At 31.7% G+C, this 25,367-nt stretch overlaps 1 protein-coding gene across 2 annotated transcripts in view; it reads right to left on the reverse strand.

Annotated features, from left to right (window-relative positions):
• Positions 1 to 4,831: 4,831 nt before the first annotated feature.
• TM9SF3 (transmembrane 9 superfamily member 3) overlaps positions 4,832 to 25,367 on the reverse strand; it is a 61,044-nt gene continuing 40,508 nt past the window's right edge. For both annotated transcript variants that reach the window (XM_051981764.1, XM_051981763.1), the window contains exons 8-15: positions 21,727 to 21,821; positions 16,551 to 16,681; positions 12,308 to 12,447; positions 10,934 to 11,002; positions 10,329 to 10,475; positions 8,336 to 8,419; positions 8,107 to 8,183; positions 4,832 to 5,490 (exon numbers count right to left, since the gene is read on the reverse strand). In XM_051981764.1, coding sequence (XP_051837724.1) covers positions 5,423 to 5,490; positions 8,107 to 8,183; positions 8,336 to 8,419; positions 10,329 to 10,475; positions 10,934 to 11,002; positions 12,308 to 12,447; positions 16,551 to 16,681; positions 21,727 to 21,821 — 811 coding nt within the window. In that variant the 3' untranslated portion in view covers positions 4,832 to 5,422. The remainder of the gene's footprint in view (positions 5,491 to 8,106; positions 8,184 to 8,335; positions 8,420 to 10,328; positions 10,476 to 10,933; positions 11,003 to 12,307; positions 12,448 to 16,550; positions 16,682 to 21,726; positions 21,822 to 25,367) is intronic.

Consider the following 25,367-nt stretch of genomic DNA (forward strand, 5'->3'; position numbering starts at 1 on the left):
TTCAACTAGAAAGATAAGCACTTTACACCCCAAAAGAAATCACCACAGATTTTTAGAGGACTTCAGCAAATAAATATGAAGTATCAAGTGAATAATACTTTAAGGTAAAGATGATGGAAAGAGGGTTAATTTGGAATCCAAAAACCTGAGTATACATCCCCACTATGCTACTAACATGGGTAACTTGGGCTTAGCTTCTCAGAGCCTTAAGTAATTGCTAACATCCCTTTAGCTTTAAACCCTTAGATCTCTATTTGGAAGTTAACAGTTTGCCAAGAGTTTTCACTTACATAATTAGTTCATCTATTCTCAAACAAGCTGATGTAGTAGATAGTATGGACATATTATTATTCTCACTTTACATTTGGGAAAATTGAGGGCTGTTTTTTTAAAAGAATGAAAAACAAAAAGAAAAGTTAAGTAATGATAGGAAAATTCAACCAGCAAATCAATACTGTTGTGGTATAGTTTAAAGAAGGACCTGGTGTCAAAAAACTTGGGTTCAAATGCTGACATGAAATTTGGGGTAAGTTACCCAATCTTTCAATGTCAGTTTGCCCAATTGTAAAATAACTCAATCAATTAACAAATCTTTATTAAGTACATAACATTTCAAGTCCCTTCTCTCCCTAAAGCTAAGATCCTACACATCCTTAAAAATGTTTTCACATTATCAACTGATTCTCACAACCACCATGAATTGATCAGTTTATACAGTTTTCTAAATGACAGAACATAGAACAGAGCATGAGAGACCTGGCTTTTCATCTAGATTGCCCCTACTATTTCTATGCCTTTAGTAAATCTCTCCTATTAATAAATTGAATAAATCAAGGCTCTATGTATCCCACAGAATTTTTCCAAGTAAAACAGGATGTAGGGAACGCTCCTTTCAGAAAGTAATAAAAATTTCAAGAATGTAAGGTTATATGTCCTGGGTCAGAACCTATGGAGTAATAAGATTCATAGGAATAGACTTTAAAGGAATGTTCTTAAATCTAAAACATCAGGAACTATCAAAAAAAAAAAAAAAAAGGATGAAATGATTAATTTTAAGAGAAAGAAAATTTAAAGTTAAATTTTAAAACTATTTTCATAAACATTTATATTTTATATGAAAAGTTGGTCACATCCTTACACTCACACTGGTGTGATAGTATTTTATTTTACCCCAAAGATTACCTTAAAATAAACTAATTTTTCAGAAAGCAAAAAGAAACCAAGCATCCATAAAATCATAAGTTTAACATTTTTTATTACTTAAAAAAAAACAACTTCAATTAAGGTACAACACACCAGAACCTCAGAGAGGTACTTGATACATTATACTGGTTTGCTAGTACTCAAAAAAGCCAGGTGGCAAATTATGGCTTGCACAGAGCAGGAGTGTGTATAAAATGAATATAATCAGCAAGCAACAACTGTTTCCTCCCAATTTTGTCACTGATCATCCTTGCCCTATGGGGATTTATAAATTCAAGTTTCAAACATTTAAAAAAGCCCAAGTATAATTGCCCTTCCATGCGTGCTAATTCACAGCAGGTGGCTTTTAAGAAGATTAACCCACTATTGTCCTTTACACAGAATCGAATGTTATTTCTGCCTTGCCTCAACCATGTCATGCTACTCCAGCCAAACAAGAAAGCGCAAAATGATTTCCTAGGATGAATATACAGTATATTGCACTGTCACTAAATTATTAGCAAAATACTCCCCCAAATTAATTCAACTAAACCTCCCATATTAAAGACATGGAGATAGCTTTTCCTGAAATACTGAATTCCCATATAAAACTTTTCTATTCTTCTTTTGTATGACTCCATCTACAATCTTCAGGGAAAATAGACAAATGGCTCCTTATATAGGATAGAACTATAGCATTCCTATAAACATTCTGCAGCTAAAATACATTATGTAAATCTCTGTATGATCTACAGCTAGTATCTATTCTCTATAACCCTTTGAACTGAATTTCCAAATGACCTAAACTAAGTGAATACTTTTCCATAACCTTTTAGGGCCCTGTCCTCTCTTATTTCAGCTGCTGAAACAGTTTCATAATTATCTAGTTGTGAATGAAGACAAAATTTTTCAAGCATTTTGTGTGTTAATTACTCATTCCCTATGTTCAAACCAATAAATGGAGTTAAATACCAAGATATGTCATTAATTTGTACTTAAATCCAGATGGAACTCCGCTATATAGCTTCAAAGAAGCTGTTTTCAAGAATTCATATAGAAAAAGCCCTTTTGGAATTTAGCTTTTTCTACACAACACAAGTTACATCTGTAAACTATTCACTTTTTCCCATAATTCAGGATGCTTTCAAACATTCGCTTGGACATTTGGCAGCAAATGGTTACTAGAGAGTTTTAAGAATCTAAGAATGAAAAGCTCTGCATCAAGTGAACAAAATCTGCTTATAGTTCCAAGTAAAAGGAATCTAACTAAAGTGGCTGTCATTAATCTGCAACTTGTAGAGTGATTACATAGAAAACCTGAGCATACGGCCCAGCTCAGGTTATCATCATACTACAATAAATTCATGAGTTATTCAGTCTCTATTTAAGGGTGATACTCAAAAAAGTGTAATACATTGTATAAATAAGGCTTTACATCCCCTTAAATAGACTCCTCTACTTTCACCCTATCCTATGCTAGGATATACAAAAAGGGATGCCATTCATTATGCAATTGTTTCAATAGAAACATGCTTACAGAAACAAAGGTAAGGTTTGTCCCTTTTAACAATCTTTGCATTGATAATGCACTTAGAATATGGTGACGGAAAAAATGTTCACAAACAAAAGAAAATTCACATAACACTTTGGGGATGATATAAACAATCTCCATTTCCAATAATCAATTCTATTCACTTTCCCACTTCAACATTAAGAAATATAAGTAATCCATCTGTGAATTATTTCACACTACATAGTGATCTATATACCTGTAACTTATTGAGGCACCAAGAATCAAAAAGCCCTTCTTTCATCTTTAGTGGATTTAAAGTTAAGGAAACCTTTTCCATTTTAGATTAAGAAAAGAAAAAAATAGAAGCAGACTTTAGTATAATTATCTTCACTTAAAAAGGAACTAAATTTTAAAATCTATTTTCCTTCCATAGATCCAATCACGTCAAATAAATCACAATAAGACAAAACACCTGCTATTCAATTTATCCTTGACCAGACCTGTGCTTTTATCTTTATAGTACTGTAACATTGATACATTTAAAGTTAAAATCATAAACAACTATATTTTCATAAAATTAGATACCTTAGTTATCAAAGTAGTTGAGAATAAGGAGGATAAGAATCAAAACTTACTTCTGGAATATATTTTAGTGTACCTTTTTCAGCTTGGTGAATGTTTTCCTTTTAAGATTTATTTTCTACTTTCAAAAATCATTCCCATTTTCTCATAGTATCCTTATCCAATGGCAAGCAAATACTATTTCCTTTTTTTTTTCCAACTACTTTATCATTCATACACCTTACATACAACATGAAAGATGCACCATATAGTCAGTTTACAGAAATATACCTTAGAGAAACTCCATCCTACTACAACACCCGTTATTCATTATGAGTTGCATGAATGTGACACATTATTAGGCTTAAACACAGATGTTTTGTGTCTTTAAAAACATAAATATGTTATATTGCCCTATGTGGTCATATTGATTAAACAAAAGATTATAATTAGCAATTTTATCATGCCAAGGAAGCAATTTCAAATACTCTCTGGCCAGGTACATTGTAAAATTGACCATCACCACGCTTGGGAATTTGTGACCTTTATTTGCCTGTTTTAAAAAATCTTCACACCACACACCCCTACTGTTCACACAGTATACCAAGCTGAATACACCATCTTCCAAAAGGTCAGTCAAGAAGGGATAGTCATTAATTTTGGAATTGTACTGGATAACCTAAATGTAAGCAAGGACTTTGGACTCAAGTGTAGGGTCTCTGGATTTGAAAACAACACTGTATACAAAAACTGGCATTCAGTAATAATTGCCTTTTTGAATAGACTTTTTAAATTGCAAAAACATCTATTTTCACAATCAAAACAATTTTGTCAGGAAATTTTATTTTAATTTTCTGAACACTCTAAAGCAGCAATGCTTTAGATATTCTATGTGTCCAGACAAGATTAACAAAATTAAATGATCTAAATTACAAATTTGGCTCCAGTGAAAGCCTTAGAAATAAAGAGAAAAAATTAACCCTCCCCTGAAAAATAAGTAACACTAACACACACACACACACACACACACACACACACACACACACACACACTGTGGAGAAACCCCAATGTTTCATGCAATGGTAAGCAAGATGTAAAAAGCTACCCAAATTCACATATTTCTACACCAGATCATCATCAGAAAAAGTACTCCGTAGTAAATCTGTACATCCAAATGCATTTGGGACCTACAACTAAGTTACATTATTTAATGTTATATACATTTATTACCCTCTCCCCCCTCCCAATTTTTTTCTTATAATGTCTTAAGTAAAGCCTTCATTCAAATTCAAACAAAAGATATAAGACTAAGTTGGGGGGAGGGGGAGAAGGAAGGAAGATAAATCACTTTAAACATTCAATTCAAATGTTCTGTAGAATTCAAAATGTTTGATAAAAACAAACATTCTCTCCCTTTAACATTTTGCTTTCTAACTGTACAGTAATTGAATTGTAGAGAATACATCTCTGTCTTCAGACTGTATAATCTTCTTTGGATGGAATTAAGATGTAATTGGATATTTATTTTAAAGATAAATAAATGGGAAATTGGTCCAAATAGAACGACAGCAGATATATTACATGCAGGTTTTAATATATATACTTTTTAATTCTCTTAAACAAATGAATGTAGGTATAGTTGATATGGCAAATGAACTGGAAAAAAAAATAGAGAGCCCAGATCCAAAATATAAAAACATCCCACTATCCTGACAATGGCAGCAAAAATAAGGGAAAAGTAATCTTCTGGAACATTACTTTTTCAATATCTAAATTCCAGAAAGATTTCTATTCATATAATTTTAGCAGCCAAGTTTCCCACTTTTTATTTATAATGGAACAAATGCTTTAAATAAACTGTTTGTCCTCTTCACTGAAGAGAGCTAGTCTATTCATCTTTAATGAGCTAGTTTTTGGGAAGATTAGCCATGTACTGTGGTAATGCCTATAGCATACAATCCAAGCATTTGCTGTGAACAGTTGGAGAAAGCAGTCAGTAAGAACCTAGGATCAATGAAAATAGATGTTACTTTAAGCCATCCATGAAACAGAGACCCACAAAGTACCCAGTGTTAAAGCCCAATTATCTTCTTGCGCTTTACAGTTGTGCAAGTTCCACCCCTATGAAACAGTAACTGATCCAGAGTTCTCAGTTTTCTTGTTTTTCTAGTCAATTTTCACATTAGTATAGATTTTTCGGACAAAGGCACTTGTTCCCATGTAACCAATTGCTCCTGAAAAAGCAAAGAAAAATATTTTAAACAGTATTCATCTTCTACAATTTATAATTAAGCTTAGTAATTTTAAGTTACTGATGCTTACAGAAACATTTTGTCTGTTATTCTGCAAAATGAATAACTCCACTAACACAAATCAAGTATTATGTATTAATATGACTATGTGTTTTTGAAATTCAAACATCAAAGAGAATTTTGCATGGCTTGGGACTGTGTGATCCAGGGTAAGGATCTCAACAGTGAGACAAAAATTAATAATCAAGAATGTCCACATGAAGGATCTCTAAGTTCTTCAAAATAAAGATATCTAAAAAAATATAAGCTATTAGATCTATTTTGTTGATGTACACATACACACACACAACACAAATGAGATCAGTTTTTGATTTGATAATACCTTAAACATAAATTGTTTGGGTTTTTTATGCATTTATAGGGCAAAGTAAATTTGGCATAAATGAAGATAAAAATGTCATTAATTGCTTATGGAATTGACCATTTGCCTAATGACATTTTATATCTCAGTACAGGATATGTTAGGTGAAATTAGTGTGATTCATAGGAAATTTCAGTGCTAATTACAAGATCTGAGCTGTTCTCTATGTTAGCTTTAAAAAGAAGCATTTTCTACTGACATTTTTATTCTTAATATTCTAATATTTGCTGATGAATTATTATGTAAAGACAGAGACTATATGGCTTCATAAAACTTTTTTCTGGGAATTACTATCTTTTAAATATGTAAGCAGGTTTGTTGGTTTTTATTAGATTTTTAAGAAATCATCTTAAGAGATAATGTGGCATAGTAGAGAGCCAGCCTCAAAGTTAAGAAGACACATTTGGGTTCAAGTTCCACTTTTGATTCCATGTCTATAAGACAGATGCTACCATGAGTAAGTCCTTTTCAATGCCCCAGGCAACTCTCTGAGACTCTAAAGTAGAAGAGCAGGAAGTGCCCTATACTGGTAGAGAACATTTTCTTACCAGGAAGTTCCCTTTACAAATGAAATCACAGGTCTACTCTCTATTCTTCATACTCCATGCTTATCTTTGAGCCAAATGAAGCTCAAAATTCTAAAATCATTAGTAAAAGAACTAAATCGTTCTCTTACTAAAGATAATTGGTGTTTCCCATACTTTTTAATACAAAGAGTTGGTCAACCGTGTCACAAAGATAGTTCACAGACAAATTTACACTCTAAGTCTGTGGATAATGGATAATTTAAAAATTTAACGTCTTATAAAAATACTAATAGAAAATCTAACAAACAATAACACATAAGACTAGCTTAAAGCCAAATGCAATTTTCTAGGCTTTTGATAAAAAATTCACTTTTAGGCAAAAGATAAAGAAAAAAATTAATGTGGGACATTTTTTGAAAAAAAAATTGTTTATTAAAAAGGCTTAAAGACACTGTAGCTTCGGGTAGAGTTTAGACAATCACCTGTTAACAGGTTAACAGGTTACTGTTACTGTTAAGTTCTTTTTGTGTATTGGTTGGATTAAATAATTATTTATAACAAAAATGAATGTTCTGTACATATTACATTATTTCAAGTAATATGTGTTATAATTTTTTTCATGATTCCAGTGACAATTTCTCAATCTACATAAAATTCCATAGTTTAAAAAGTATCAAGATAAAAAATATATTTTCTACCTTAACATGCTTATTGCTTTTCCCTCAATTAAAAAAAAAAGTAAAGTATATATTTTTCCTTCATTATAAATTTCTCTAACAAATCTTAGCAACAGAAATAAAAGTATACAATTCCTACATTATGGTGACATTTTAATCAGTAGCAGCCTGAACAGTTTAAAAAAAAAAAAAAAAGATCAAAACTGAAAGCCTATAAGCCTATTATAGAATAAATGATTGAGAACTGCCAAAATAGCAAGAGGCCATGGAATGTGCCAAGGATATCCAGCAATAAAATAAAATTTTCACAGGAAAAGTACTCAAAAATTTTTGCTATTCATTCCATTTTCTTTATAAACAGTAAGATGTTATGCTACCACTCTAGGTTTTCCCAAGATAAAAATATAAAGTCATAAATAACTGATGTGACTTCATCTTTTAAAAAAGGCATAGAAAAATAATCCCATATTGAAATAAAATGAATTAATCAATAGAAAAGTATTAAATATTTATTCCTCTGTTTAATCAAAACATTTTTGATTTTGGATATTTATTAAATAACTATAAGCTGGTGATAAAACAAAACAGGAAATATTGCTATAAGAGTTCAACAGGTAAAATTAATCTCCTAAAAATTAAAAATGAGGGTCACAGAAGCAGGAAGAACATGAAGAATTAAAATTCATAGGAAATATATACAACTCATTTTACCCTTTTGTTTCCATTCAATTTTCCCCTCAATTTTGAAATACAAAATAAAAATTGGAACATTTAAAATTGAGTTTTGTAATCTTCAGAAGACCTTTTTAGACATAAGGGGGCATTAAAGATTATTTTTTCAACCTTCCTGATCATAAAAAATATGGCACCGAATGTAATTTCTTACTTTTCAACTATTATACTTTTGGTAAATTTAACAAATTTTACAGATGAACAGATTGGAAGATTAGCTTCCAAACAATTCTCTACTTACCACACATTATCCCCAAGGCTGTGCTAAATACCGCCATATAACCAAAGTAAAATGCTGTTTGAAACAAGCCATACATCCTGAAAGGAAATAAAAATTATTATGTAGATTTTTCTTGTTGGAAATTTCCCACATTAACATATAGACAAATCACAATATTTAGTTTTGTATCTACAGAGAAATGAATAGGTTTAGCTTACTCTATGTATAGAAGAAAAAAATTACCACTTACTTTGTTTTGAAAAAATAGTAGTAAAAGGAATACATGTAAACATAGATTGCAGTTGATGCAGCAGAAAGAAAGCTTGTCCATTGCCTAAAAAAACAAACACATCTCTATCAAATGAACAGCAGTTAAACAAAAATCTCACAACAAAGTATTTCTTTTAATTAGATAGCAATTTTTCAAATGCTATACTGGATAAGAAAGCTGAATTTAAAAAAAAATACACATGAATGTAATATCACAGAATAAGGACAATAGAAATACAAAAATGTCAGAACCACAGATGTTCTACTTTTTTTCTTGATGTATTCACCATTATATAATGCCCTAAAGAGAATAATTTTTCTGCCTATACTTTCCCAGTTTGTAACATTCTGCCTGTTTCTTATCTCTAGATATGTAGGAGGATCATGAAATTTGTAAAAATTACCACCAAAGTAGCCTTACTAAAATATCCACCTGATTATTTCAATTTTAGAATATTTTTGATAGAATTGTATCTTTTTGAATTTTTATTTTTACAAAAATCTGTTTTTTCTTCTTGCTTCCTCTCCACAACTGAAATAACCAAAGAAAAACAACAGCCCTTTGAACAAATACATGGCCAATAAAACAATTTTCCCCACTGGTCATGTCCATGTCAGTCTGTACCCTGAGTCTGTCACCTCTGTAAGGAGGTCAGTCCTCCAGAGTCACCACTGTTCATTGCAGGGATGTCAAACTCAAATAGGCTCATTAATTCAAAAAATAATAAATCAACAGAGATTGCCTACATTGGGGTTAACTGCAATGATTAGGGTTCTTTTAAGTTTTTTTTATAGTTATTTGTCTTCATAATGCTATTTTTATTGTAGAAGTTATTCTCCTTGTTCTGTTCTTTTCACTATCCCATCAGATCTTACAAATCTTCCCAGTCTTTCTGAAAACATCCCTTTAATTATTTCTTATATCACAATAGTATTCTATTATATTCTCATACCACAATTTATTGGTTCAGCCACTCCACAAGTCATCTAGTTTTTTGCTACTACAAAAACCTGCTATAATGATAATGATGATGCGGATAATAACTTTGAGGTTTATATGGTGCTTTATTAGCATTACTGCCTTATTTTATCCTCACAACAACCATGGAACTTAGAAGTTATTATTGTGCTCATTTTATAGATGAAGAAAATGAGGCTGGAAAATATTAAGTGCTCTGTCAGTAGTCATACAATCAGTAAGTATCTGAGGGCAGATTTGAACTTAGGTCTTAACTGACTTCAAGTCAAGTATTCTATCCAATAGGTCACAAAGCTGCCTCTAAATTAGTTTTATACATATGGGTTTTTTTCCTCTTTTTTTGATCTTTTTGCAGTTATTCAAGTAGTGATCTTTCAGGACCAAAAGGTATGTATTCAGTTTACTAAGCTTTGAAGCATAGTTACAAATTGCTTTCCATAATGGCCCAGAGCATTTCACAGTTCCAACAACAGTCTACTGCTGAGTCTGTTTTCCCAAAGCTCATCTAATATTTGTCATTCTCCTCTATTTTCAGTCACTTTGCTATTCCAATGGTTCTTAAGTGAAACCTCAAAGTAGCTTTTAAGTTTCATTTCCCTAATTATTAGTGAGTGATTTGGAGATTTTTTTCACATGGCTATTGTGATTATAGGAATTTGCAAGTTTTGATTTATTTCAGTTTGTATTCCAGTCCAAACTGATATTTAATTGAAATGGCATGATGATCTCAGATAAGTTAAAGTGATGATAGAATTGGAGTGGAAAGATGACTTGGCACTAAAGCTTCCCATTTCTTTGGGAAGCTTTCTAATTTTTGATCTTTTATCAATTGAGCAACTGCTCTCATTTTTATAAATTTCAATCAGTTTCAATACATCTGGGCAAAAAATTATAACTTAAGAATCAAAGCTTTCAAAAATAACATTTTTCTTATTCTCCTTATGCCTAGGACTGATTAAAATATTATTCTGGTGTCTTTGCTTTAAATACTTACCACCTATAATCCTCTGCATTTAGTAGGAAGTATGTACATACAATGGTTACACAAACAGTCACAATGCAAAGGATAACCAGCACCAGCATCATGAAACCATAAACGTAATAGATCTTGTACGCCCAGAAAGATGTGAAAATGAAGTACCTAAAAAAAATTGGAGAAATAAGCATACTGCTATTATTCTCAATTCTTTTATATTCTCTTTGTTCTAGCAGAGTCTTGGTCTTAGCTCACCCACCCATTTCTGCCATCCCAGAGAGAATAAGGTGAAGTTCAAGAGAATTCCCCTACCCACACTCCTGGATATCTGGTAAACATGGCAGTTGAAAGCTATAGTCATATGATAATAGACCATGCTCTGGAACTTGGGCCTAAATTTCTAAACCTCTTATTAATTATATTATACTCTAAACATAACTAAAAATTTATGGATTTCCAAATAAAATAAGGTTGATAACCTTTGAGGTGAGAAGTCCTTTTTCTCAAAAGTTGAGGTTCAACTATGAAGCCCAATGAAATGTTCTCTGATTCTATGTCTACCCAATTTTCTAACTTATTCTATTCTAATCCTTCAAGAAAAGAAATTTATCATTAAAACTTACATTTCAATGAAAATTGACCCAAAGGGTAAAATTCCTCCAAGACAAACAATAACTGCTGGTTCCATGAACCTGAAAAAAATGACAACTTTATTTATAATACAGTTTTTGGAAAATGCAAATCTTCATTAAAACCAAATACATAGACGCAGAGAAATAGGCAAAATACACAAACTATTAACAGAGTTCTATAAGTAACTAATCACTGCCATGACTTCAACTTCATAGATCTCTGTTTTTTGCAACTATGAATAGTTCCTCCATCAATAAATATTTCAATCACTTGGAAGCATATTTATTGAGACACTCTGGTCAATCATTACCCTAAAGATAATCTTATGAAGAACCTCTCCAAATACAACTAAGCTAGACCTAACACACAGGTATTTTATAGTCCTTTCATTTCTGATTATAAGTGGTGTTTATAAATAAGTCAAAAGTTGGACTCTTCAGTTTTTCAATTATAATAGAATCAACTGATTTATAAGTTTAGCTTTAACACCTTCCCTAACTAGGAATTTTTCTTCACTGAGTAACCTAAAAAAAGGGGCACAGACAATTATTACTCTAACAGAGGAGATAGACACTTTCCTCTCGAAAATGAAGGAAATTATTAATTTGTTTGGTCACATAAAAGCTCATTGTGGGTCTTGGCTTCTCAAACAGTAGGGACAGAATTGTAAGAATAATAGATATCAACATGTCCAAGAATTGTTTTAAGAATAGCATTTATAAAATGTTAAAAAGCTTTGTATAAAAACTTTTTCAAGAAATTTTCCTTTCTGTATCTAAATTCTCATGCACCATTTTTTCTAATCTTATGAGTCACAAAGGGTTGAAATAGATTATAATGCCATAACAAAATTCTTCTATTTTTGTCTGCTTTTAATATCTCAGATAATTTTGTTGTGTGACACGACCAAAATTAACACTAGTAGATGAAAGTTGGGCATTTTTCTTTTACACTAAAAAATTTGTGAATAATTCCAAACTATGCCAAGAATAAATATAATGTTTAAGGTACAGTTTTTTTTTTAACCTGTGCTTCAATAATGATTCAAATATAAAGGGAAAGAACTTACATATCAAAGCAAAGAAATAAGTGCCTATCAATTATTGTTTTGACCAATATTGTGCATAAATTAAGAAATGGGAAGCTTTAGTGCCAAGTCATCTTTCCACTCCAATTCTATCATCACTTTAACTTATCTGAAATCATCATGCCATTTCAATTAAATGTCAATTTGGACTGGAATACAAACTGAAATAAATCAAAACTTGCAAATTTCTATAATCTGTAGGAAAATCCTATAATAGTGAAGAAGTGAAGACTGTTTCATTCTGAGAAACAAATATAAGTCTTAATTTTCTCTTTACCATTTTTTTTCTGGTATAGGACGAGGCACAGCATTGACACGACAAGGAAAGTTGGGTTGACCTGACAGGTTTCGGCCTAGAATTGTACCAACAAGATTCAAGGGAAGAATAACAAAAAAACAGATGCAACAAACAGCAACCTGCAAATTAAACAAAATGTCTGTTACAAAAAATACAGCTTACAATAATATCAACAAGGATAAATTAAAGTAACATGAAAAGTACTTTTATCACTCTTTAATCATAAAATTATTACATATAAAATCCCTCAAACTGTCTGGATTAGCTATATAGTGTGTAAAATAAGAAACTGAAAGTGATCCAAAAAAAAAAATCCTACTTTCAAAAATATCAATATTTAGCTATAATAATAACTTATTTAGTAGCACTTCCACAGATATCATCTCCTTAGATCTCAAAAAAATATTCCTAAGGTCAGAAGACCTTAAGTAGTAGAGCCAGAATTGTGCTTCTAAAATGATTATTCTTTCCATTACACCAGCCCAACACTTGGACTATATAAATATAGATGTGGTTACAAGACTTTTCCTCCTACTTTTCTACCTTGTTTCTATTACAACTATTTCTCTACTCTTGAATTGTCATGCTCTGAAGAGAAAAATTTTTCTTTCATCATTAAATTAATTTCTTATTATTTCTTAGCACTCCCTCCAATTAATCAGCTACCTATAACCACATAGCATTTGCCATATTTATTACCCCCCCCCAAAAAAAAGTCACTATCCAGTAAGTGTTTATCCAGTAGGAGTAGGGGAAAGAGGGAGGCAAGGAATCTCCTTCTACCAATGCAGAACTTTTGCAACTTCAAATCTTAAATTGAGTTGCCTAGATCCCTGAAAGATGAAATAATCTGACCAGGATTATCATTACACAACTATAAGACAATAGAATTGAGCCCCAGTTTTCCTAAGTCAGCTCTCTATCCACTATATTATGTTGCATTTCTATTCTTTTGGAATCTAGTATTTTGGAAATTATATAGCAGTTCCTGAAATTTATAGCAATACAAATACATTTATTTAGGAAACATGTAATATACAGTGCCTTATAATAAAATGAGACTTATGAAAGATCCACCATGAAAATCTGGAATTCCTAAAAAATAAAGCAAAATTTGGGAGAGAGGAAAAGGCGCTCTTATTCCAAGCTGGTAAATTTAAAGGGGCTCACATATCAACTACCTTAAATCAGAACAAAACTACCATCTAGTGGTGAAAAAGGGTATCTGCAGATAACAGTTATGTCACTAAATTAGGTAGCCTGCAATCAGATAAACTTAAAAATATTGGGGGGAAAAAAACCAAACAAACAAGTTCTATGGATAGGACTTAATAAGACTCTATAGCTGAGAAAATAAAAGCATGATAAAATAAAATTAAAATACACACACACACACACACACACACACTATATATATACATACATATATGTAAAATGCATTGTTACAAGCATTATCTAATTTGATTCTGAGGCTCAAATAAAGTTAAGTCTGGATTATTAAAAAACTGTTAGCACAATTCTGAAGCAGCTATTATAAAACCATCCTGAAATTTGTTTTAAAACCTTCATTCATTTAAAACCTCCATAATATTCTGGTTTTCTGACAGACTGAGCCTAATGAATGGGAATATAGATTCATCTATTCTGTATTTTTTTTTAAAGAAGTATCACTGTTCAATCATCTTCTAAAAAAACTTTTAAAAAAAATTTTTTTGGGGAGGGAAGAAGTTGCACAAATAATTAGAGCTAAATGACTTGCCCATGCTCACACAGGTGTCAAGTGTCTAAGACTGAATTTGCATTTGGGTCCTCCTGACTCCAAGACTGACTCTGTATCCCATGACATCTAGTCACCCCTAAATTTTAACTTTTTTTTACACAAGGGTTTAAAATAATGAGATTTAAGAAAAAATTTGGTGTTTCCTTGATAACTTGGTATTTCTTTGGCAAAATTCAAATAAAAATGCCCAGGCATATCAAGAATATCTCCGAAGAAGCTCATAATAATGTATCAATTTAGGGACCAAAAATGGGGCTGATCTACCGAAGTTGTAGCACTGTCTGAAAACTGGAAACAACCAGAATACAATCAAAGTGCCCTCTAGAGGATAGAAGAGGCCATGACTAAACTTCCATCAAAACACCTGCCAGGCCAAAAAAAAAGGAAAGAGGAAGGAAAAGGGCAAATAAACTGGATATGAACATCTCCTTTTCCAGCACCTCATGGCCTAGTTATACAAATCCCAAATGATCTCCCCAGACTTGAATCACAAAGTAGTTGATGACCTTAAGAGACCTTGCTACCAAAAAAACCCAAAACCAAAACCAAAACCAAAAACACACTAGAGCTCTTTAATGTACAAGCCAAGGATCTTTATCAACTCACCAGATTTTAGCGTTATAGGAGAAATTAAGGGTTTATATAGTTACCCACATATTTAAGAACTCAGTTCCTTGACTATTCCTGCCAACCTACAAGAATCTTGATTTCTACAAAAATTATTTGGTTTCCTAAATTTCCTAAAATATCCTGAATGGAAATAAAACAGGGGAACTTTCTATCCTAGTACAAAATACTAGGAAAAAACTCACTATAGCCCCACACCTTACAATGAGCTTAACAAAAATCTACCTGAAGTAGTTCCTAGTAAGTGTTAGTTTGTTCTTTCTTCATGTCTTTCCCAGAAGGAGGGAGGAGGGGAACACATGACATATGCAGAGCACTGGACAAGTTACCAAAAATATATCATCTCATTTGAGTTACACAAAAATATACCCGAACAGGACTGACACTATTCCAGTTTAGAGATGAGAAAATTGAAGTTTTAAGAACCCAAATGAGTTTTCCCCTATCACAATTAGTGAATGTTACTTGAACTCAGTTTAGTTTTTTACCAGTCATTTTCTATTCTCCCTTAATAGTGGAAATGGGAATACTTCTCAATTACTCATTAAAATTCTCAACTGGAGATTTTGAAAATTTAACTTAATTAGCAACTATATTTGATAAAGGGTTCTTTTGATATAGAAGGAAATCCAGGGAAGAAAGTTATCAAAGGAATTCTAAGAAAAACAACAATTGCATACTGTAACCTATTCAACATGTAAAGAACTGCTTGCCACCTGGGGGAGGGGGTGGAGGGAGGGAGGAGAAAAATCGGAACAGAAGTGAATGCAAGGGATAATGCTGTAAAAAATTACCCTGGCATGGGTTCTATCAATAAAAGGTTATTAAAAAAAAACAAACAAACAAAAATTGCTGCAACAGGTAAAATAGGAAAGTTTGTACTATTGGGACATCAAATAATTTTAAATAGAAGTATATCAATAATGTTAAAATGAATGTCACTGAATTTATATATTTTGAACTACAAAAAGCATCCTGTACAAAGGAAAAATATAGGTTAAAAATTTACTACACAGATCTACAAGTAGCCTCACTTTTCATTATTTAAATTTTTTCTGCTTGATCATCTGATAGTCACACACACACACACATACATACATACACACTAAAAAAACTTCATTTCTTATCAAGTAAACTTTATTTATTATGCAATTTTTGTCCCTTAATGAAAAAAGTTAGAATATGCTAGGACATTACATCATACTCACAAAGACATAGCAACTAGAGCCCAAAAGTAGCAACGACAAAATGGGAGGGAAGGAAAAATGGAGGTGGCCTTCAATTTAAATTTAATCAGGATGGATAATTCATAAGTAATCTTATATTTAACCCAAACTAGATTTTAATTCTTCATAAATTTGAAATATCATGTGAACACTATCTATAATAGTAGATCACAATCCTTATCTAATTGGCAGATGGTCTCCAAGAGTTGTTGTGGCTAGTGATAAATTTAATTTAGTTGGACAGATTATCAGAGGAAAGCTACAAGGATTCTACTTGAAGACTTTCTAGTGAGGTAAGACAAATCAGAGTTACTGCTTTTTTCAAGTAGAATTTTTGAAGATCTTAATTACCTCCCTCATCAATGTGGAGGCACCAACATGACAAAAAGGACCAAAAGATCCCTAGATGCTTTCTAGAAATGCATTTTAAGAAAAAAAAAAAAATCAGCAATACTCATCAAAAAATGTGAAAAAGAATTCTTTGGAAAGCAAGGAATTGGACAAGTTACACATACACAAAAGAATGCTCAGGTCTTGACTTTCCAATTTAAAAATAAAATCTGAACAAGTTTTATATCAAGCAACTTACCATTGTCCCAAATGGAATAGCTCTTGAAGCATGGTAATATATGGCTATAAAATTAATGAAGAAAGCAGTGCCACACACCATTGCAGGAACTAGGAAAGCCCCAACAAACATCTGCTTTATCCATCTCCTTCCTTCAATAAACAAACAAATAAGTAAATGCAATGTATAAATCAAATAACTACTAAATACTAAGTTAATCACTAAATTCTTAATATCACAGTCCATTCATCTCAATTACCTAAGCTAGTACTTCAAATCCGAGGGTCCTAGCCTTTTTCCCTCATTAGCTGTGTTACCTCAAGCAAACCTCCTTGAATCCCCAGGGCCTCTGCTCTCATCTGCCCAGTGGCAGGGCTGTAGGTCCCTCTTAGATCTTAATGATTGTAAATATGCCAAGTATCCAAAAGTAATTAATACAGGTAGTATGCCAAACCCTGAGCCCAAAGCCTTAGATTCAATTCCCAACAATCATTACCCATATAACTATGGGAAAGTCAACCTCTTAGAGACTCATTTTCCTTATCTATAAAGGGAAACAACAATCCCACAATACTTCCCCTCCACCCCCAATGAATGTTATACAGGAAACACTATTCAAACCTTAAAAGTATCATTAATGTGAGTTGCTTTTATTACTAATTGTATACAAATAGGGTACTGGGTATAATTTTTAAGACAACTTTTTTTTAGGCAACCAAAAACTATCCTGTAACGTTTATAAAGGTATTAAAAAAAAAAAAAAAAAAAAAAAAACCTCTGAGATAGGTAGTTCATGTGTTATTACTCCATTTTTGAGACTACAACATTTAGGCAAGATTATATAGCTAGTGTATGAGGCAGCCCTACCCCAGATTTCCTGACTACAGAGCCAGTTAATCGCATTTATATCACACACTTTAAATAAAGCACAAGAACTTTAGTACAAATTATCAGAGAGCTACCAACACAGCCATAAAAAAAGCAACTCAGAAAGAGATAATTATCACAGGAATATCTAATAATGCATGGACTTAGAAGGAACAGAGGGACACAAATTCCATATCATTATTAACTATAACATAATTAACTGAATAAACTCTATCTATACAGATACATGTGATGGTAGAGCAGAAAAGAGAAAAAAAAAGGTGACCAATCTTATTTTCTTTCACAGATTTTTCTTTTACTTATACTTTTTATTCATAGAATACTACCTTTCAAAATCCTGACAGTTCTGAATATATAAACTGTCAAATTTTTAAATTTTCTTCCTTTTTTATTTCTACTTTCCCAGTACAATTTTGAGAAATTATTATTTCGAAAGTAGTAAGGTAGGGAAAAAATTTGTAAGGAGTTTCTGGCAAACATTTGCAATACAGTTGCAGAACAGAAATTAAATCCACACAAGTAATCAATATTATAATATATTTTTCTAACAAAACCCAGCAGGAAGAGAAAGAAAGAGAAACTCCATTTAAAATAAATGTTGACATATTTAACATATATAGGACTGCTTGCCATCTAGGGGAGAGGGTGGAGGAAGGGAGGGGAAAATCGGCACAGAAGCGAGTGCAAGGGATAATGTAAAAAAAAAAAACATTACCCTGGCATGGGTTCTGTCAATAAAAAATTATTATAAAAATAAATAAATAAATAAATAAAAGTAAAGTACATACAACAACAACAGCAAATAAATAAATAAAAATAAAATAAAATAAAATACATGTTGACAGTATAAAGCAATTGGAAGCCTACCTGCCAAGACACACATAGGAACAATATAAAAACATTTGGGAAAACTCTGCACACATATATCTAAATAACTAAAGAAATATTAATTATTCACGGACAGGCCAAGTCAATGTAATAAAAATTACAATTCTACATAAGTTAATCTTTTTATTTAATATCACACCAAATTGCAAAGAAATACTTGAAAGAGTTAGTAAAAATAAAAGCAAAATAATCTGCAGGAACAAAAGGTTGATAATATCAACATAATCAATTGAGGGGTAAAAAAACATGAAGGAAAAGGCCTAACAGTACTTGATCTCAAATTATGCTACAAAAATGTAACTGTCAAAACAATTTGGTACCAGGTAAGAAATTAAGTGATTAATGAATGGAACAGATCAGTAAACAATACAAAGCAAATGAGCACAGACCCCGTGGTTTTCGATAAACCAAAAAGATTCCAATTATTGGGAACTACTTGATAAAAACTACTAGGAAAACTAGAAAGTATTCTGATAGAAACTATGCAGAGATGGATTAATATATCCTGTATATGCAAAGAGAAGTTCAAAATGGGTTCATGAATTAGACATAAAGAGTGAAATCAAAAGCAAATTAGGAGGGCATGAAAGAGATTATCTGTGAAGTCTGGCTAAAGGAAGACTTCATAACTAAACAAGATAAAGAGAAGTTCATAGCAAGTAAAAATGGATAATTTTGACTACATAAAATTTTAAAAATTTTGCACAAACAAAACTAATTCAACTAAAATTATAAGAAAAGCAGGAAACTGAGGGAGGAGAGAAATCTTTGGAACAGTTTCTCCAATAAAGTCTCATTTCTCAAGTATGTAGAGGACTTAGTGAAACTTATAAAAACATAAGCTTTTTCCCAATTGATAGTCAAAGCATATGAACAGGCAGTTTTCAGAGGAAAAAAAATCAAAGCTATTAACAGTCACATAAAAAAATCACTAATAATTAGAGAAATGCTAATTAAAACTAGTGCCTCACACCCATCAGATTAGCTAATAGGGCCAAAAAAAAAAAAAAAGACAAATGCTGGAAGGGTGTGGAAAAATAGGTACAATGGTGATCCAACCACTCTAAAGAACAATTTGGAACTGTAAGCAAAGAGCTATATAACTCTGCATGCCCTTTGGCTCCAATAATACTGCCAAACAGAGCAAAGAAAAAGGAAAAAGATCTACCTACATGTATAAAAATATTTATAGCAGCTCTTTTCATGGTGACAACTGAGGGGATGCCTATCAATTAATTGCACAATAGCTGAACAAAATATGCTACATGAATGTGATAAAACATTATTGTGTTGTAGGAAATGATGACCTAAATAGTTTCAAAAAGCCTGGGAAGACTTAAGTGAATTGATGCAAAATAAAATGAGCAGACCAGATGAACAATTTATATAATTATAGCAATACTGCTAAGAATAATCAACTAGAAAAAACTTAGTTGTTCTAATTTATACAATAATCCATCTCAATTCTGGACCCAGACTGCTCAATGAAGCATCTTTTTCTTCCTTTTTAGAACATGACTAATGCAGAAATTTATTTTACTTAACTTCATATTTATGAATAGGCTTTATATTTCTTGTTTTTTTGACGTAGTTATAGGGGAGTAAAGAAGAAGGGAGATGATTTGAAACTGAGAATAAAATAAAACTGAAACTTTAAAAAGAGAAGATATTATAAAATATCTCAGAATAAATCTGCCAAACAGATACCAGAACTACATGAAGATAAATATAAAATTCTTCTTATACAAATTAAATCAGATCTAAACAAATGGAGTAATATTATTGTTCATGGGTAAAGTAATTAATAAAAAAATGACAATTTTATCCAATCTACTTATTCAATGCCACCCCAAGTAAATTACTCAAAAATTACTTTACTTCCCTGAAATTCCTGTTTTTTTTTTCCTTCCAAATGAACTTTCTTATGATTCCTAACTCAGTAAAATAATTTCTGAATAATTCAATTGGGGGGGAAATATACATATACATGTGTGTGTGTGTGTGTGTGTGTGTGTGTGTGTGTGTGTGTATTTTAAGTTCTATGCTCTTTCAATTTCTTTAATATTCAAAGTACAACGGATATAATCAGTATGGCTTAGTAAACAAGCCATGGCAGAGTTGTACAAAATAGCAAGTATTTAAGTAACCCCCAGTTCATTATCTCAATAAACCTGGAGATATTCCAGGTCCTTGGGAAGAGTCCTAGGATCAGCGTTGAATAATATGAGGCCTACACTTTGATGAGAGTCATGAGACAATCCTCAAGCACATCAAGCATCTATCACTGCATTAACCCGGATTTTCCAGAGCAGGTAGGATATAGGCTAAGGCCAAATGTTACAGGGCCACCAAACCAAACCCAGATTGTCTAAATTAACTTTCAAAAGATATCAAAATATTGGGCCTAGGTCTACTATACCAGCATTCAAAGACAGCAGAATAAGGGGAAGAATTATATGAATACATACTTCTATTCTTAGCAAAACAAAAACTTTTTTTTTCCCCAAACAGGAAAAGACTTCCTAATATTTTTAGGTTTGTCTTAGAACATCATATCAGCTAGCCAGTTGAAAATTAGAAGTTCTATACTAGAAAAACTCTTTAGCTCTTTAGTTTTATGATCCTTTAACAGTGGATTGACACATTCAGAAGTATCTAAAATGCCACTTCTGTGGGGAAGGAAAAGGTAGGGATTTTAGGGAGGAAGCTGGTAGAAGCAAGGAGATACAAAAACATCACCAACTACATGCACAATGGAACAATTTAGTCCCCAATTTCTTTTATACAGAACTCTCATTTTTTACTTGAAGACCTCAAGTTAAGGGGAACCCACTAGATCTACAGAAGTTTAATAAGTTTAGCATAGTTTGAATTCAAAAAGTTCTTTACACAAAGAAAAATAATCTCTTCTGAAACTTCAATCCCTTACTCTGTATTTATATAAGCTAATTATTTCACAAATTTCACAAAACTATACTGGATTTCACAAAATATAGCTAAATTTCAAATACCTTATATAGAAAATCCCTATCTTTATTTAATTATATTGTTATATTGTTTGCCATGTATAACTTCCACTTCATGGTATCTTTCTCCTTGTTATAGATACATCCCTTTCAGGTTAACCTGCTAATCAAAGGTATAATCTGCTAACCTCCTTTTGGGATCAGTCTGCTAAATTTCTCTATGGATTTATCCACTTCTTGGAATCTTCCTTTTAATGGCTTCTTCCTCCTGATTGTGAATTCCACTAGGGAACTTGTCTTTCCCCTTGTTAATTTGTTTAAAAATCAAACAAACAAACCAAAAAACCTTTGCTTGCTAACTCCTGTGTGCCACTCACATAATAAAATACTAAAATCACACATACAAAAAAAAGGACCACATTTTAAAATGCAGAGCAATAATATGCGAAATTTACCTCCTTGTCTAGCATAAAGGCTTCCTCCAAAGTAACCATTCACTGGGGATGTGGCAGCATAAACAAATATAGCTGTACTGAGCATTGATCCCCTCCTGAAAGTTAAGACAAATACATTTGATTTAAATATCAAAACCAACTTAAAGGCAATTTAATAAATTCAATTATCTTAGTCTTTGTTTATGTACAAATGCATCCAATACTTATGCTGATACAAAGGTAACCATTCCGAGATCTAATCAATCTTATAGCATTAAGATTATATTTTAATATATCCAGTGAGATTCTGTCCTATTTTGAGATCTGTGAAGAAGACACTTCATTAACCTTCTTCTCATAATCCTTCAATTCAATAAGTGTTTAACTGATGACTATATACAAGACTCCATACTGAGTAATAGAGGAAAGATATAACCTCAAGCAGCTTTTTATTTCACATGGTAAGAAGATATTTATATGGTAAGAACATGGATTTATGAAAAACTGCTTATTAACCTCAATGATAAGATTCAGGATAATTAACTATTAAATAACTTACTGGATTACTTCTTTTCCACAACTTATTTCAAGGGATAATGAAAATAGGCTAACAGCCTGATTTCCTGGCAGAAATGATTCTACTATCAAATACAAAGCTATTATTTTAAATGTCACTAAAACATTTAGAAATTTTCCCATTTAACTTTGGTTTCAAAATGAAACAAATAAAAGAGCTCAAACAATATAACAAGCATTGACACTAGAAATCCATTTTATTTACAATATAGTAAATGGAGTTAAAAACAAATGTAGTAAGTATTTCAAATGTGTATAATACAATTATGTTGGCTAAAGCTTTCTTAGCTTTAATTGATAATAGCGTTTAGGAGATTTTATCCCCAAAATGAGTACATGTACATACTTTGTACAAATTACCCATAGCTATAGATTAATGAATATTCACCTTATTATAATATCCACGACTACAGAATGTGATGACATTAAAAATTTTATAAATTTTAAAATTAAAAATCCAATAATAAGCAGAAATATTTTTTAAAAAAGGATTTACAAAACTGAACTTATGTTAAGTACTGCTTATTTTAAAAAGCATATATTAAATTTTGCAAGGTGATAAGGCTGTTTGTATCTTCTGAACTTTTTTTGTCAGTATATTTTAAAAATGTTCATACATGTTTAGAAATGTATAATTTAGCCCAGATATACAATATCATTTGTGACTCTCTTACATATACACATACACACACACATATACATTCACAAAAGATATATTTATACATATATCTGTGTTTATGTATATAGGAATAAAAATAAGCAGGCTTTTTTCTACTTGTTAAAAAATCCTAGCCACTCCCTATCCAAAAATCTGAAGTGAATACTGACATGGGTAATACTGAAACATCTAAGCCAAGGAGTTTGGCAAAATGTTATATTTGCCACTATTAGAACAGTTTATCATTAATAACAATAATAACAAAAAGATCTAAGAGTAGGATTAAAGTAATAAAGCCTGAGAACAGGTATTTGTCACTGGATTCATCAAATCTAATTGAAAGTTCTACCACTGGATACAGTCTGAAACAGTTGTGATCTAAAAACAGAATCAATCAATGGGCAATATCCACATGAACTCAGTAATTGGTCAAAAGAAAAAAAAAAATCAAATAAATGGCTGAGTCATGCAGATTTGTGGAAACAGAGGGGTTTGTTATAACATAGAACCAAATCATTACAACCAAAAATTAACGGTCTATAATCCTGAGCAACCTCATACTAAAGATCAATGTAAATTATGCAAAAAAAAAAAAAAAAAAGGTAGAAACTACAACACAACTCAGGCTATAAGCAGTTGGTGCCTGCTAGGCATGACCTGGGGGCTAGAATTCTATATCCAAAGCTTGCTATATATGCTTCACGGATGGATAGTTATCAAATCTCTATAAGTAAATAAATAAATAAATAAATAAATGAATAAACGCCTTAAAAATATCGTGGAAGATCAGCCAATACCTTGTATTGGAACCAGGTTATCATCACTGATCTGATTATTGCTATAAATAATCCAAACATAACAATTAATCCATCAAAGTTTAGGAATATTTTTTAAAAGCTGCCACTATACCAAATACAAATAATCTCCAAACTATATGGAAGAAAAGTCATCAAAATATAGAAACCTAGCAGAGAAGATAAAAATCATGTGAAAACAGGATAAAGTAAATAAGTGATGCGTTTCTTTTAACCACCCATATAACATGTAGAACATGATGTATGAAAAAAAATGGCACAACAGCAACTTTTTCCAGGATTGTGCCTATCCAAAAACAATGAGAACTAGATATGAATATAGTCCTTTAAAGCTAAACAAAAAACACTTCACAGTATATCACTGGGTTTCTTACACTCTGAGACATTACAGCAAGCCCTGTATCTTCTCTGGACCTAAGGTCCCTAATTGGTAAGAGGAGAATGGAAATGACCTTTAAGGGTACTTCCAGTTCTCTATGATTCTTACAAACACCTGAGGCAGATTCATGATTATTCCAATTTTTATAGATGAGGAAACTGAGACCTAGGGAGATTAAATGACTCTCCCTAGATTATAAACTAGTCTGGAAGCTCTGGTCATTCCAATACAATGTAAGTCAAAGACAGACTGTGGCTGTTCCCAGAGAGGATCATGACATCAGGAAGGAGATGCCATGATCAGCAAGTGAATCAGATTTAAGTAAGGCAAGGCTATGCAAGGTCTCAGCTTCTCTCAGTCTAGGGAATCATCCAAGTCCAACAAGATCAGGACAACTGGTGTTCTGGTGATAGATCAACATTCCATTAATACAATAGTAACTCCAAACACATAATCAAATCCTTCTGATTCAACAGTGATGAATTTTAAAGTGTTTGTACTTTGATACCATACTCCCTGACCTATTAAAGAGAATTGTAAACTCAGATTGTTCACCTGAAAGTAGGCATAATATTTACATTACCTACTTCATATATCAGTATGGTCCATAAAAAAAAGGCCATATTCAATTCAATAAGCACCAAGGCATTGTACAAGTTGCCAAGAATATAAAGGCAGGAATGCTCCTGCTATCAAGAAGCTTATGAAAGAGTACAAATTATTCAAAAATATTGTAGAAAATTGGGGAAGGAAGAGATCAACAAAAATGTGAATTATTATTCTTTTACTCTGTGCTGAGAAAAGATAAATTGGAAGTGAAGTTATTATTAACCCTGAAGTGACAAGTCACTAATATCCTGTTACTTAAATTTCCAAAAGCAGGCTGCAAGGCTATTTTGAGGTTTCATTTCCCATACAGGTAAGAATAATTGCTTTCATTTCAGTTGAAAATTCCTTAAAGGCTTGAAGAGTTAAGTAGCAAACTTGACAGGATTTCAAAATTACTTTACCAACACAACATATGATCTAAAACATAAAAATCATACAAAAATCTTATGGAACATTATAAAAAAAAAATAAAAAGAATAAGAGTAACAAAACATACAAACTTGCAAAATAAGTACAATCAAGCAGTGTGAACTGACCCTAATATTTTTAAGTGTATTTTGCTCTGTACAGGTACCAGTTAGTAGATGTTAATTAATCTCTCCCACTTCTAAGAAAAACTATACAT

This window comes from Antechinus flavipes, chromosome 2 (genome assembly GCF_016432865.1).
Source record: "Antechinus flavipes isolate AdamAnt ecotype Samford, QLD, Australia chromosome 2, AdamAnt_v2, whole genome shotgun sequence".
Classification (NCBI taxonomy): Eukaryota; Metazoa; Chordata; class Mammalia; order Dasyuromorphia; family Dasyuridae; genus Antechinus; species Antechinus flavipes.